The sequence below is a fragment of the Epithele typhae genome (assembly GCF_022376455.1).
Source record: "Epithele typhae strain CBS 203.58 chromosome Unknown BXZ73scaffold_41, whole genome shotgun sequence".
NCBI classification, from domain to species: Eukaryota; Fungi; Basidiomycota; class Agaricomycetes; order Polyporales; family Epitheliaceae; genus Epithele; species Epithele typhae.
In genome coordinates this window covers 164,348-177,771 of record NW_025954232.1, presented here as the reverse complement: position 1 = coordinate 177,771, position 13,424 = coordinate 164,348, and the positions used below count along the sequence as shown (strand labels likewise).

Here is a 13,424-nt window from a genome sequence, read left to right as displayed (position 1 = left end):
GCCGTCGCCACGAGGCAACCTGATGTCTTCACTTCGTATGGCCCTGCACCATGATCCCACCGCTGAACCCTCGGAGTCAGTGACCTAGCCACGGACGTTCCGAGACTCGACGCCCATCTGTATCTAGATGGACGCACCCCTGTTAGCGTGCCAGATTCTGCGACGTGCCCCATACGTACGTAAGCACACCTATTCTTGCTCGAGAGTCGGAGGGTGGATGCCAATTCCCCAGTCAGCCCGATCGAGGACCTTGCTAGACTTCCCCGTAGCATCCCGGAGGCCACAAGGCATGCAGCACAATTTACTCAAACAGCGACACCAGCTGTTCCCGTATCAGTCTTGTGTTACAAGTACCGTCGCGAAGACAGACCCAGTACAGATGTATGTGGCAGAGTTTCAATCCAAGAAGTTCAGTCACCGAGGCGCCAAGGACCTGAACTCTATTCCCACGGCCTTAGTATGGTCGCGTTCGATTTGGCCCGTAGCGCCCATAGGTCTGACCGGTTTTCTTCCAACTTCCCGCAGCTGGTTGAACGTTGAGACGTGTGCGCGAACCACTTTACTCGGTACATAATCTGTTCTTCTGGCGTGCAATCCGCGTTCCCGAGTGCTATGTGGGCGGTACGTGGATTCGCTTATCGACAACGCGCCTGCCACACTCAACTGACAACCACCTCGTTATAGACCCTACGGCTCGCCAGATATCACCCACAGGCAACTGCCCCGTGACTGTCGGAAAATATTTCAGCATTTGTAACCCGGCCCATGGCGCGCGCTGTGCGCACATGCATGAGACAAAGGCATTCGGATGCCACCACAGCGACGTGTACCCCCTCTTCGCCCCGGGACGGACTGCCTATCCACAGCGACCACAAAGAGACATTTCCCGAAAATACCATGTATGCGCAACAGGTTACATCACCTGCGCAAGACGACAGCGTCAGAGGTACGAGACCACTTATCTCACCCTACGTCATCCCGCCCGGTGTTAGTGATCATTAACGAGGGACCGGTGAAGGTTAACTTTCACCTGCGACGCCAAAGTGCCCGCCAAATAACTCCCCGAGTAGGCCGATAGCTTTGTTTGTCCCAATAACACAGCCAAACTAACCCGGAATCCTATAAGATACCCCGCCAGACAGCCAAGCTCCCCAGTACATCTCTGCCTCAGATTTGTCTCTGCTCTGCCCCAGGCTTAGCTGCATTACCGCACTTGCATTAGCACCTGCATATCACGCCCTTACCGCATACAACCCCCACCATACAACCCCCACCCTCACCATGTCCACCTCCCTCGCCCTCTCCTCCATCCCCCGCGCCGTCCTGGCCGCCCCCGCCCTCCCCTACCTCCTCGCTCTCGGCTTCATCGCCGCCCTCTCCCTTGTTGCCGCTTACCCTCTCTTCCTCCAGCTCATCCTCGTCGTCGTCCTGGGCTACGTCTTCGACGTGCAACTCCGCGTCGTTCAACGCTCCAGCACTGCCGCCAACACCCAGACGACGCTCACTGTTGAGTTGTCCATTTCCGTTCCCCCGTTTGCTGATCTCGCCGCCTCTTCCATCTTGCCTCGCGCGCGCGACGCGTCCAAGGCGGCCGCCATCGAGGCCCTCTCCTCCGCTCTCATCGCTGTCTACGTGTTGGCGCAGGTCGCGAAGACGGCGGCGATGTATGCGGCGGTCTTCGGGGTGTGCGCGCTCTTTGGCGTCGCGACGGCGGCGCATGGGACCTTCATCGCGGTTGCGCTCGTCGCACACGCGATCGCTGGTCCCGTCGACGCCGGCGACGACGCCATCGCCCTGCGCGCTCCTCGCGAAGGTGAGCAGCCATGCGTTCTTGGACCCTGGACTCGTGGCCGATATATGCTCTATTCCCAGTCATCGCCGCCGACATCACCGTCGTGGTCGTGGCAAGCTCGAAGGCTGTCAACACCGTCCTCGCGATCACGGCCAACGCCGATGCCGACGACGCCGAAGACGCTGCGGAAGAGTCGTTCTCTGGAGACGACGAGGACGACACCGAGTCGACTGTCGATGAAGCGCTCCTTACTCCGGCCGACTCCTCTGCGGACGACTTCGAGGTGGATATCCGTGAAGACCCCCTTAGCGACGAAGAGGATACTATCGACGAGGATGACATCTATGGCGGACTCCTCAAGCTCGTCGAGGCGGCCGCGGCGTCCGATCCTTGCTGCCCCAACGACAACGACGTCGCGGAGCTACTGGAAGCTATGAACTCGCTTGCTCTCAGCGCGCCCTGCTCCTTCGACAGCCTTGCCACTGGCTCTCCCGCTGAAGCATGCCCCACTGACGATGTCGACGCTTTCTTCCAGCTCACTGAACAACTCGCTGAAGCCAACCCTCTGATCATCAAGATCGAACCTGCCGACAATGAAGACGTCGACATGACCATCCTGCTAGCCTCCCTCACCCTCTCTGGCGACGTTTCTCCCTCTCTCGTGGAAGTTCCTTTTGACGCTCCTCCCATGAACGTTGACGAGTGCGAAGACCCTGCGATGGACGTCGAGATCCCGCGCACCACGGACGCCCAATCGACTTCTACCAATGAATCTCTCGCTGTGGACTGCCTCATGACCGACGAAGAGATCGACGCTTTTGCATTGGAACTCGACGCAATCTTGCTGGCCGACGCCGACGAGTACTCATCTTCGGACCCCGACGTCGCGATGTCACTCGACGATCAAGACGCGGCCATGGCTCTTCTCTCCCTTGCAACTACCACCCCTCCCATTCCTATCCATATCCCTACCTCCGAGGAGCTCGACGCCGTCTTCCAGCAAGCTCTGACCAACTGCGCCGCGGCTGGGGTCTCTCCTCACGACGTCAAGGTCGAGCTTTCTGATGAAGACTTCGAGCTGTTTGAACGGGCCTGCGCGCCTGTTGATCTCACTTTGGATTTCCCGCTCACCGGTCTCTCTGCCCTCGCAGACGCGGCGGCCACTGTCGCCCCAATGGACGTCAAGTCCGAGTCCACCACCGAGGTCTTCGGCGACGACGACGCGGCCCAGCTGCTCCTCGCACTCGGCGCGACCGTCCCTTCTTCCTCAGATTTCTTCGCACCTCCTGTCGCGGCGTCCAGCGCGGACGTTGGGGCGTCTCCGGGTGCTGCTGTCGCTGAACCGCATATGCGGATCGTGACGCGGCCGATGAAGGCGCTCCCGCGTTCTCGGGCGCTGCGCAGGAGTGCCCGTCTGGCGGAGAAGCAGGCCGCTGGCAGTGCCAAGTCGTTGTAGTCTGTTCTCGGTTTTCGTCGGACTTGGCTTGTGTGTCGTTGTACTCCTGTTTTGTGTTTGCATCTAGACTTGTAACATCTCGTGTGTGTGTTTCTATGATTTCTCGGGTTTTTTGGTGGTCGTTGTCTTGGGATCATGTCGTGGACGCTAGGCTTTGAGTATCTCCATGTACTGTCGGGTTTTGGATTCTCCCCTCTGTATCAGATTATTTGGTCATGAATTTACGTGTGAACTTGGAGCGAGTGACGAATCAGCCAAGGGCAACCCATGGACAATCCATGTAGGCCCGACTAGCTGGCCTGACGAGATAAGGATAAGATGAGATGGAAACACCTACTTTCGTTGCTGTTTTGATATTCGACTGCGCTAGCAATGAGTGCTGAATATTCCAGCACCCTCCTCAAAGCCTCAGGTCTTTGTTATTTACTGCTTGTTTCAGTCTAGTCGATGCCATACGCGCTTGCGGGGATGTCAACAATCCCCGCGGCAAGTCGTGTGATCGGAGGCACTCCAGATTGTCGCCAAAGGCAGCTCTGCGTTCGTCTAGAGGGAAAAGTGTAGATACTTTTATAGTCTACGTGCTAAGCTGCCAATAAGCATTACGACGATAGCTACACGAGGACACGACGCTCGTCGCACGTGGGGCAGCACCACTCTAGTAGAGCAGCGAGGACATATCGGCGCGAATGCGGTTGTAGTCGAGGAGACCCTCAACGGGGCCGACCGCGGCGAGCGCGAACTAGACAAGGGAGGTGAGCTATGGAAAAGACGAGAGCGAGAAGGGAGCACGTACGTCCTTGTCCCAGAGGTACTTGTTGGCCACCCGCTTGATGTCATCGACGGTGACAGAGTCTACAAGGAACTCGGTCTGCTTGGGGGTCATGCGGCGGCCGCTGGTGACGAGCTGGCGACCGATGTCCTCGGCAATAGCGGTGGAGCCGTCGAGGGTGAGGAGAAGGCTCGCCTTGAGCTGGCTCTTGGCGCGCTCGACCTCGACCTCGGTGGGCGCCATTGACATGCGCGTCCACTCGCGGAGGGTGAAGTGGAGGAGGTCGTCCATGTTCATCAAGTTCTCGGTGACGAGGTAGATGCCCCAGAGGCCGGTGTCCGAGTACGAGGTCGAGAAGGACATGAAGCTGTTCGCGAGGTTGTTGGACGAGATGATGTGCGAGAGGCGTGACGACATGAGGCCCGCGGCACCGAGCGAGCGGTCCCAGTTACCGAAGATGCTCTGCATAACGAGCATGGGGTAGTAGTCGGGCGAGCTCCAGCCAACACCCTCAACGGCAACACCAATGTGCGCTGTGGGCTGGGTGTCGTCTCGGACGCGGACCTCGGAGCCGACGAAACGCGTCTTGGGGTGCGCGAGGCGACCGAGGGGGATGGGGTTGGGGGAGACGGGGAGGGAGGAGAAAGCAGACTCGGCGTACTTGACGAGCGCATCGTGGTCGACACCGCCGGCACCGACAAGGACCATGCGGTCAGCAGTGTAGTTGGTCTTGATGTAGGACGCGAGGTCGTCGCGCTTGATGGAGAGAATGTTCGCCTTAGGTCCGAGGATGGTACGGCCAAGAGGCTGGCCTGAAGGGAGTTAGACGGAGCGCCAGGTGACGTTGCGGACATGACCCACTTTGGAACGCAATAGAGTGCAGATGGTCGAGAACAACCTCCTCCATTTGCTTGTCGACCTCCTGCTGTTCCCGCAGGATGACGTCCCGCTCCCGCTCGACAGCGCCCTCCTCGAGGGTCGAGTTCTGGAGAATGTCGCTAATGATGTCAACGCTCTTCTGGACGTCCTTCGAGAAGCACTTGGCGTAGTACACGGTCTGCTCGCGCGACGTGTACGCGTTCAGGTGTGCTCCGAGGCCCTCCACGGTGAGTTCAAGGTCGCGTTGTGAGCGACGCTTGGTGCCCTTAAACGCCATGTGTTCGAGGAAGTGAGCGGTACCGTTCGTTGCATCCGTCTCCGCCCTCGACCCCGCGTCAATCCACACGCCCACCGTCGCCGTCTGCACATGAGGATGGTTCTCCGTCGCTACGGTGAGACCATTCGAGAGCGTCGTCGTCTGGAGCTGGGGGTAGTTGACTGCAGTCGCGAACGATCGCAATGGGCGGCGCTGAGGTGTACGGTGTCAGAGAGCGGGTTCGCGCGTAAACGAAACGAAACGTACGGGAGAGCGCGCTGCGCTGCGAAGCGCACGCCCAAGTGAGGCCGAGAGCGTGCTTGTCACCATCGAGGTCGTAGAGGAGGAAGTGTGCGTCGACGCCGGAAAGGCCCACCGGGCGAATACGGCGAGCAGGCGGACTTTAAAACATGTAGCTCCGCCAGATTCCCTCCGCCAATCTTTAATCGGCGCTCGAAATTTCCTAATCATCCGAGCATGATTGGCACCCGGAATGCACTCGGCGGCTCTCAGCAGACCCGGAACGCGCGATCGCACTCTTGTCTTCGTCTCCGATGTCTTTTCCGCACGACTTGCACGTCAACTACAAGATTTTAAAGCCAAAACAGCTTTCTTGCACTTGCGGGACCACTGGGGTATCGTCGGACTCGGAGCGCCGATTCCCGAAGTATTGGAGCGGGAGCTTGAGTGACGTCCGGGTGGGTGCGGAGACCACCACGGGTTTATATGCTGGAGTCATCGTGCGCAAGGGTTCTCCCGTCTTATGGGCCTTATCATGGCGGTTCGCAGCCACGCAGACTCGCTCTGGCGGTCTCTTGGACTTCTTCCCGAGGCATTGACCCGCCTCCATCTCAGCGAGAGACCAGATCCCGCAGTCAACTCCTCATTCAAGCTTGGCACTGTCGCACAGGTATACCGAGCTCATCTGAAGCTTCTCCGAGTGACCTGATCCTTAGCACTTCCACAGAGCTCGATCGGCTTATCGGCTTTGGCAGCGGCGCATTTCCATCAACTGAGAACAGGAGTATTGCAGACAGTCCATGTAGATGCTCGTCATGCCGTCATCGAATTTAGTGAGTAGAGTCTCTCCTCCGCCCAGATCACCACTAACCTTGTTTACCCGTAGAGAGTGAAGCGTATTATGCCCTACAAGGTCGGTCGAATGACAACAACGCCTTATTCGAGCCTCTCGCAGGTTTGTACGCCGAGGACCCGGCTTGGCTTCGCTCCATCATCTTCGGCGATTTTCCCACGCTCAGCTCTCACCGGGGAGACCTTGAGCGTGCGGTCTACCCCCGTTCCGACAACCAATCCTACATTCTTGTCCAGTATAAGTAACAAACAGGCGACGCGAAATGGCTACATCGAGGCTGAAAGCAAAGGAAGCAGCGGCGGCGGCGAAAGCAAAGGAGAGCTCGTCTGAAGCGCCCACGGCCAGCTCACAACTCCCGCCCCGCACCCGTTCACGCCAATCTCATAACCCGACCCTCGACTCGTCACAGCGCACCCTCGACGACGCCTTCGACATCAGGGACGGAACAACGGGCCTCAAGTACCTGGCATCAAGAGGCTTCGTCCCCACGGGGGCTCCACCCAGCATCTCCAACCTGCACACCGCGCTCCTGCATATCGCGAACACGTTGAAAGACCCCCTCGACAAGAAGACGGTGACAGCGGCGGCTTATTACGCCACGCTCGCGGCAGCCAGTGACCAGACAGAGCGCGTTGTGAAGGCAATGGTAGAGAGGGTGTCGAAGGCCCTGGAGGAGAAGCTCGTCGAGGCGAAGACGGCGACGGAGGAGGGGCTGCGAGAAGCGAAGGTGGAGCTGAACAAGGCGACGGAGGTCATGCAGGGTGAGGCGACCAAGCTCAGGACACTGCGGACGGTATGGGAGGCGGCTCCCCAGTCGACGGCGGCCTGGGGCTCAGGTGAGTTCCCCACCCCCGCGGAGGCAGCTGATCGCCGTTCCACCCCCGCGTACATACGCACTCCGGTTCCCCTCCCCCCAGCGCTGGCCACTGCGAAAGCGGAGGCCGACGTCAAGGAGCGCCAGATCCTAGTCAGAGGCCTGGACACAAGGGGAGCGGGGAACGGCAGGGCTACCGAAGCCGAGTTCATCAAGAAGGCGGAGGAAGTCATCACCAAGCTCGCGGAAGACGAGGAGAGACCCCCGGAAGACGTCGCGGTGAAATTCACAGCGGTGTCCTTCCTGTCCCGAGGGGACGTCGTCTTCACCGTCTCCTCGCGGGAGGCCGCCCAGTGGATCCGGCGGGAGAAGCCCCTCGCATTCGCGCAAGGACTGGGAGGCGACGCCGCATCGGTGGAGGATCGCTCGTACACGGTGGTAGCGGAGATGGTCCCGGTCGACACCGACATCGGCAACCCAGACACCTTACGGGAGATCGAAGAAACCAATGGCATCGACCTGGGAGACCTGCGCGCGGCCACCTGGATGCGTCCACCGGAACGACGATACGGGGGCCAGAGGTATGCACACGTTCGACTGACCTTCACAACAGCGGAAGCCGCCAATAGAGCGATGGTCTCCTGCATCGTCGCAGGAAAGAAGGTAAATGTGCGGAAGCTCTCGGAGGAGCCCCTGCGATGCCTCCGGTGCCAGGAGTTCCGAGGTCACACAGCCAGGAATTGCACGGCGGAAGAGAAGTGCGCGCACTGCGGGGGTCCCCACGCAGTGGCACGCTGCGAATTCAGTAAGAACCCTGAACGCCGCTACTGCGTCTCCTGCAAGTCGCACGACCACGCATCCTGGGACCGCCAGTGCCCATCACTGCGCGAACGGTCAGGCAAGCTCTTCGCACGCAAGGTCGCCGCCCAATACAAGTACTTCATCACCGACGACCCGGCCACCTGGGTTACGCACCGGGAGGCGGCACTGCAAGCGACACCACCTGGAATAACCTGGGACAATGGTAATGAGCTACTGGAGCAGATTCGCAAGGCGGTCGAGTCGGGCAAGGTGAGGCCCTCGCAGAAGGAAAGGGGGCAGCGGTTCCGACAGGAACGTCTGGGCAAAGGTACTACGGGACAGACACAGCGCACTGACGACACAGCCCTCAACTCGACCACCTTCTGATGAACGACACACCGACTCCAGCCCCGACCCGACGTCTCCGCATCCTACAACAAAACATCAACAAGTCTTGGGACGGCCAGATCGACCTTATGCAAGTGGACCCGAAGGAGTACGACATCATCGCCCTACAAGAACACGCCCTCAACCCAGTCAATCAATCAACGGCCAACTCTTACTGGCGGCCTGCGTTCCCTACACTCCCCGACCCCGACGCCTTCAAGAGGTGTCGGGCAGGTATTTATATTAACAAATCCATTTCCACTAATTCATGGTCCCCCATCGAGATCGTCAGCCCGGATGTGGCGGCAATTTCGCTGTCGGTTGGGGACCGAGTTGTCCATATTTTCAACTTCTACGTTGATCAGGCTAATGACCACGCCCTTACCCTGGCAGAGCACGCAGCGCACAAGATCCTCCGAAACGCCGACCGCGCGAGCGACCAACGGAGGCAAGAGTTTGTATGGCTGGGGGACTTCAACCGGCACCACCCGCACTGGGACGACGAAGCGAACAGCCAGCTGTTCACGAAGAAGGCATTGAGGCGGCAGAGGTCCTACTGCAACTCACCGCTTCGTTCGAGCTCGAGCAAGCGCTACCGCAAGGCATCCCCACACTGGAGGCGTCCAGCTCGAAGACCCTTACACGCCCGGATAACGTCTTCTGTTCTACCTCCCTCCTACCAGAGCTGATATCTTGTATCTCAGCCCCGCACATGCGTCCGAGTTGCGCAGATCACTTCCCGATTATTACGACATTCAACCTCGAGCTCACACCCGCGGAGTTCGAACCGCGCCGCGATTTCCGAGAGGTCGACTGGATCGAGTTCGACAACGAGCTGCGCAAGGAGCTCCTGCGCGACCCACCCAGCAAGGACATCACATCCGCACCGGAGTTCGAGGAAGCACTCAGCAAGCTGATGGCGGCCATCAATGCTATCATCGACCGTTGCGTGCCCCTGCGGAGGCCATGCCCTTATACGAAGAGATGGTGGACGCGAGAGCTGGCGACGATGCGCACGGAGAAAGAGCGGCTAGGCCGCATCTCGTACAGGAAAAGAGGCACCCCGAGGCACCCAACGCACGCTGAGTATCGCTCCTACCGTAACCGTTACACTGACAAATGCCGCGCAACCAGGAATGAGCACTGGATAGCCTGGCTAGAGGGACTTGACACGTCTACCATCTGGCAGGCCAACAGGCTGCTCCGCCGAGACCCCTCGGATGGCTCCGCAGCTCGCATCCCATCGCTAACGGTGTCTGCGCCAGACGGCACAGTGCACACCCTCCAGACAAACGAGGAGAAGGCTGCGGAGTTCCACCGCACCTTCTTCCTCCCAGAGGGTCCAGCGCCAGAGGAGCAGGGGGCTTATCCGGAGCCTAGGTTCCGGTGGAAACCACTAACACGCCAGCAGCTCCAGCGGGCGATCGACGCCACCACCGCGTTCAAGGCAGCGGGCCCTGATGGGATCCCTAACGAGGTATACAAGAACTGCGCCTTCACGCTGATCCCCTTCCTGCTTCCTCTCTTCCAGGCGACGTTCACCCTCAACTACTACCCGCAAGCATGGCGTGAATCAACCACAGTTGTGCTGAAGAAACCAGGGAAACCGGACTATTCCAAGGCTAAGGCGTGGCGGCCCATCGCGCTACTGAACTGTATCTCTAAGCTCCTAACTAAATGCGTGGCTGACCTGTTAACCTTTGAAGCTGAACGACTAGGCCTCGTGGCCCAAACCCAGTTTGGGGGAAGAGCGGGCCGCTCGACAACGGACTCGCTGCACTACCTTACGAAGTTTGTCAAGGATGCATGGCGAAGAGGCAACGTGGCCACTGCACTGTTCCTGGATGTCAAGGCGGCTTTCCCCTCAGCAGTTCCATCCCGACTCTACCACAACATGCGACAGAGGGGCATCCCACCAGACATTGTCAACTGGCTGCGGGTCAAGCTTGAAGGACGGACGACAAGACTGATCTTCGACGACTTTAAGTCCGAGCCTCTCAGCATCGTCAACGGCATCGACCAGGGCTGCTCCGGGTCTGTCATTTTTTACATTCTGTACAACTCTGATTTGCTCGACTGCGCAGTGACGTCGAACCGAGAACGGGGACCAGGGTTCATGGACGATGTCTGCTTTCTGGTGGAGGCGCGTCAGTTCTCCGAAGACGATGGGGTTAGCGGAGCACACGACAAGATGGGAAGGATACTGACAAGGCCAGGCGGAGCATTGGAATGGTCACGCACACACAACTCCGAGTTCGAGATGGGTAAGACGGCGCCGGTGAACTTCAAGCGGACCTTCAAGAAGGACGAGTGTGGCCCGGACCTGGCGCTCCCCGATGGAGTAGTCCTCAAAGCAGTCCGGGTGCACAAGTTCCTCGGTCTGCTAGTTGACTGCTGCCTGCGGTTCAAGGAGCAGGCGGCAGCCGCGCGGGCGAGAGGACTTGCCCTGCTGACGATTTTCAGGAGGCTTGCACGGGCACGGAAGGGCGTCACCACTCACCTGCTCCGACAACTGTACTTAGGGGTGGTAATCCCCGCCATGCTCTACGCGGCGGACGTGTGGTTCACCCCCATCCGCACGCTGCCCGGCCAAAAGCGACGCCACGGGTCTGCTGCATCAGGAAAACCCTCACTTGCAAATGAGTGATAACACCGCTAATCTTAGAGCTAATACCCATCTAATGGTCTAATGGTGAAGTAATCCGCATATTTTGCGCTAATGGAGCTGGGGAAGTGCTCATTTGCACTAAAGTAGGACTTGTGAAAAACCAATATCACCAATTTGCACGCATTCACATAAGTAGATGTAATGCAAGCTAATCACTGACTACTCAAACACCCTCGAGCAATCTCAAAGCAAAGATATATTGCTGTTAGTCTAAGTATCAATCTACTACAACAAGTCGGTGTGCGCAAAAGGTGATGGGCACCACGACGCGCCGCCCTAGTGCTTAAGGTGCCATGCAGAGCCTAGCAGCTTCGTCGCGCGGGGTTGCAAGCGACCGCGGCGCTGTCATTCTTCTAGGTTCGTTCCACGGACACACGGGCATCGTGGACGCGTCGGCGTCCGAGAGTCATGCGTCCTCCTTCTTCAGCCACTCCTCGTCCGTCGAGGTGTTGCGCTCCATGGCGTCCGCATCGCCGTCGACCACCTCCGCCTCGGCGTCGTCCGCGTCCTCGCCCTCCGCATCGCCATCGGACACAGACGACTTCGAGCCGCGCGACGAGCCACGACCTGTGTTCTCCGTCGTGGCTGCGGGTTTCGGGTGTGGGGAGCGGCTCACAGACCGGCTGGACGAGGTCCGCGCGTGGCCATCCATCGACCCGTTCGGCTTGTGGGCAGAGGACGGGTGGAGGAGGCGGTCGTAGTCGTCCTGCAGGAGCGTGGCGATGCTGGGCGGGGTAGGGCCACGATGAGACGAGCGGTGATACAGCGACGCACCGTTCTCGCAGTCGTAGTCCCGGTCGCGATCTTGCTGGGAGTAGACGGCGCTCGAGGAGAGCCCGTTCAGGCTGGGGGCGCGCGACAAGTGAGAAGGGTGGGTGGGGAGGGTGTCAGTCCGGTGGACGGACTCGCAAGTGCATCCACGATTGCTTGGGCGGCGTGGATGGGCTCGTAGAGGGTGTTGAGGAGGCAGACAATGAGGCCCTTGAGGATGGGGCTGAATGCGGAGCCAAGGATGTAGTGGACGTACCACTTGACAGAGAGCTCTCGACTGTGGGGGAGAGGGCGACTTCGAGCTTGTGGAAATCGAGGAAGGTGGATTGCGGGGGCGCGGCGGGCCCTCACCGGCGTGCCGTGCATATACGTGTGTGAGGGCGAGATGGGACGGTGGAGGAGGCGAGCAGAGGAAGAGAAAGACGACATCGACAATGATGATGCGCAGTGCTGGCCGTGCCAAGCGCTGGAGTCGACGCGACGCGTGTTGGTTCCCACGCGTCAGTGGGGGAGCAACGCCAGCCGCCAGCGCGTCCTTTCGTCCGCATTCCACTCCCTTCTCGACTACCACTTTCTATCCCTCTTCCCCCGCCTCAGCTACGCCGCCTCACCTCTGGACCACTCAAGCCACCCAAGCTGGCCAAAGGTTCGTCCTCTTTTCCCCATGTGCACCCTTCTACCCTCTCATCGCGTCTCGTTGATCCTTCACTCCCGGTGCCCACGTCTGCGCCTGTGTCTCACCCCTAGTGGGAGCCGATTCGGCCGCGAAGGAGACGGAGGCCTGCGCCGCGACGGTCACGCGCGTGTGAAGGCATCCAGGTGCGCATCTTTGTCCTGCTCGGCGACAGCGCGCCCACTGCCAGCAGGAATAATGCACACGAAGACTTGCAATGCCCACTCACGTTATCCTATGGTTGCACCATCGAACTTCGCAAGGTGCGTGTGTGATACAAAATCCTCCGTGGTGACGAAGGTGCATCTTTTGCCAGACTCTCTCGGGCCTTGTGGTCCTGACAACCTGCGCGAGCTCTGCACGAACGCGCCCACACAGAGTGGCATTGCGTGCACCTCACTCGACATGCCACTCACACGGTCGACGGCGATCAACAGCGCGCCTCAGGCTCGATGCTGGTGCGCGCGACGGAGCACAAGCGGCGGTCGGCCGCACCCGCGCAGGCCCGCGCGTCGAAGAACATGGACGGCGCGCGCACGCCTCCCCCTTCCCTCCCACCGTCCCGGTCTCCGTCCCACACGACAGCGCAGGCGAGCACGTCGAGTCCGCACGCGCGCGTCCCGTCGGCTCCTGCGTCTATGCCCGCGCGTCGCCAGTCGTGATCCTCGTCGTCGCCGTATGGCCAGCCCGCGCGCCCCCCAGCACGCCGCCGGTCACCATCTAGCACGAGTGCGGTGTCGCTCGACCTCGACACCCCCTAGCTCTCGACGAGCCCCAGCGTGTCCGCGTCGGATGTCTCCCTCCCGGACAGCGCGCTCACGGAGATGCCCACCGCACCCGCACCTACACCCACCCCCAGTCCCGCCGCCGCCGCCGCCGCCGAAGCACGTCCACGCACCCGCATGGACGGCGTTGCAGGGGAGCGTCGCGCTCCCAGACGACTACGACCTCGGCCCCGCCTCCCGCTGTGTCTTCACCCACGTCGCCCATGTCACCCTTACTGCTCATGCTTTGCCAACGTGGATGCACGCCTCCGTACATAGTGTTAGTGTCGTTAGTTTTGGT

The 13,424-nt window shown here is 59.9% G+C and overlaps 4 protein-coding genes across 4 annotated transcripts; 2 read left to right on the top strand and 2 right to left on the bottom strand.

Annotated features, from left to right (window-relative positions):
• Window positions 1–1,281: 1,281 nt before the first annotated feature.
• Window positions 1,282–3,248, top strand: BXZ73DRAFT_103485 (uncharacterized protein; the record flags this gene model as incomplete). Its single annotated transcript, XM_048015592.1, has 2 exons — window positions 1,282–1,813; window positions 1,873–3,248. The coding sequence occupies 2 exons, from the start codon at window positions 1,282–1,284 to the stop codon at window positions 3,246–3,248; spliced, it is 1,908 nt and encodes a 635-aa protein (XP_047875695.1).
• A 655-nt stretch (window positions 3,249–3,903) lies between these two features.
• BXZ73DRAFT_50355 (mitochondrial processing peptidase beta subunit) lies at window positions 3,904–5,482 on the bottom strand (the record flags this gene model as incomplete). Its single annotated transcript, XM_048020418.1, has 4 exons — window positions 3,904–3,987; window positions 4,042–4,829; window positions 4,879–5,365; window positions 5,420–5,482. 4 exons carry the CDS (start codon window positions 5,480–5,482, stop codon window positions 3,904–3,906), a joined length of 1,422 nt encoding a protein of 473 aa, XP_047875694.1.
• Window positions 5,483–7,362: 1,880 nt separating this feature from the next.
• Window positions 7,363–7,701, top strand: BXZ73DRAFT_3449 (uncharacterized protein; the record flags this gene model as incomplete). The annotated part of the gene is made up of 1 exon (XM_048017847.1): window positions 7,363–7,701. A coding segment is annotated over one exon (339 nt), but the record flags the coding sequence as incomplete, so codon positions are not given.
• A 3,620-nt stretch (window positions 7,702–11,321) lies between these two features.
• Window positions 11,322–12,052, bottom strand: BXZ73DRAFT_79202 (uncharacterized protein; the record flags this gene model as incomplete). The annotated part of the gene is made up of 2 exons (XM_048023037.1): window positions 11,322–11,760; window positions 11,817–12,052. The coding sequence occupies 2 exons, from the start codon at window positions 12,050–12,052 to the stop codon at window positions 11,322–11,324; spliced, it is 675 nt and encodes a 224-aa protein (XP_047875692.1).
• Window positions 12,053–13,424: the final 1,372 nt, after the last annotated feature.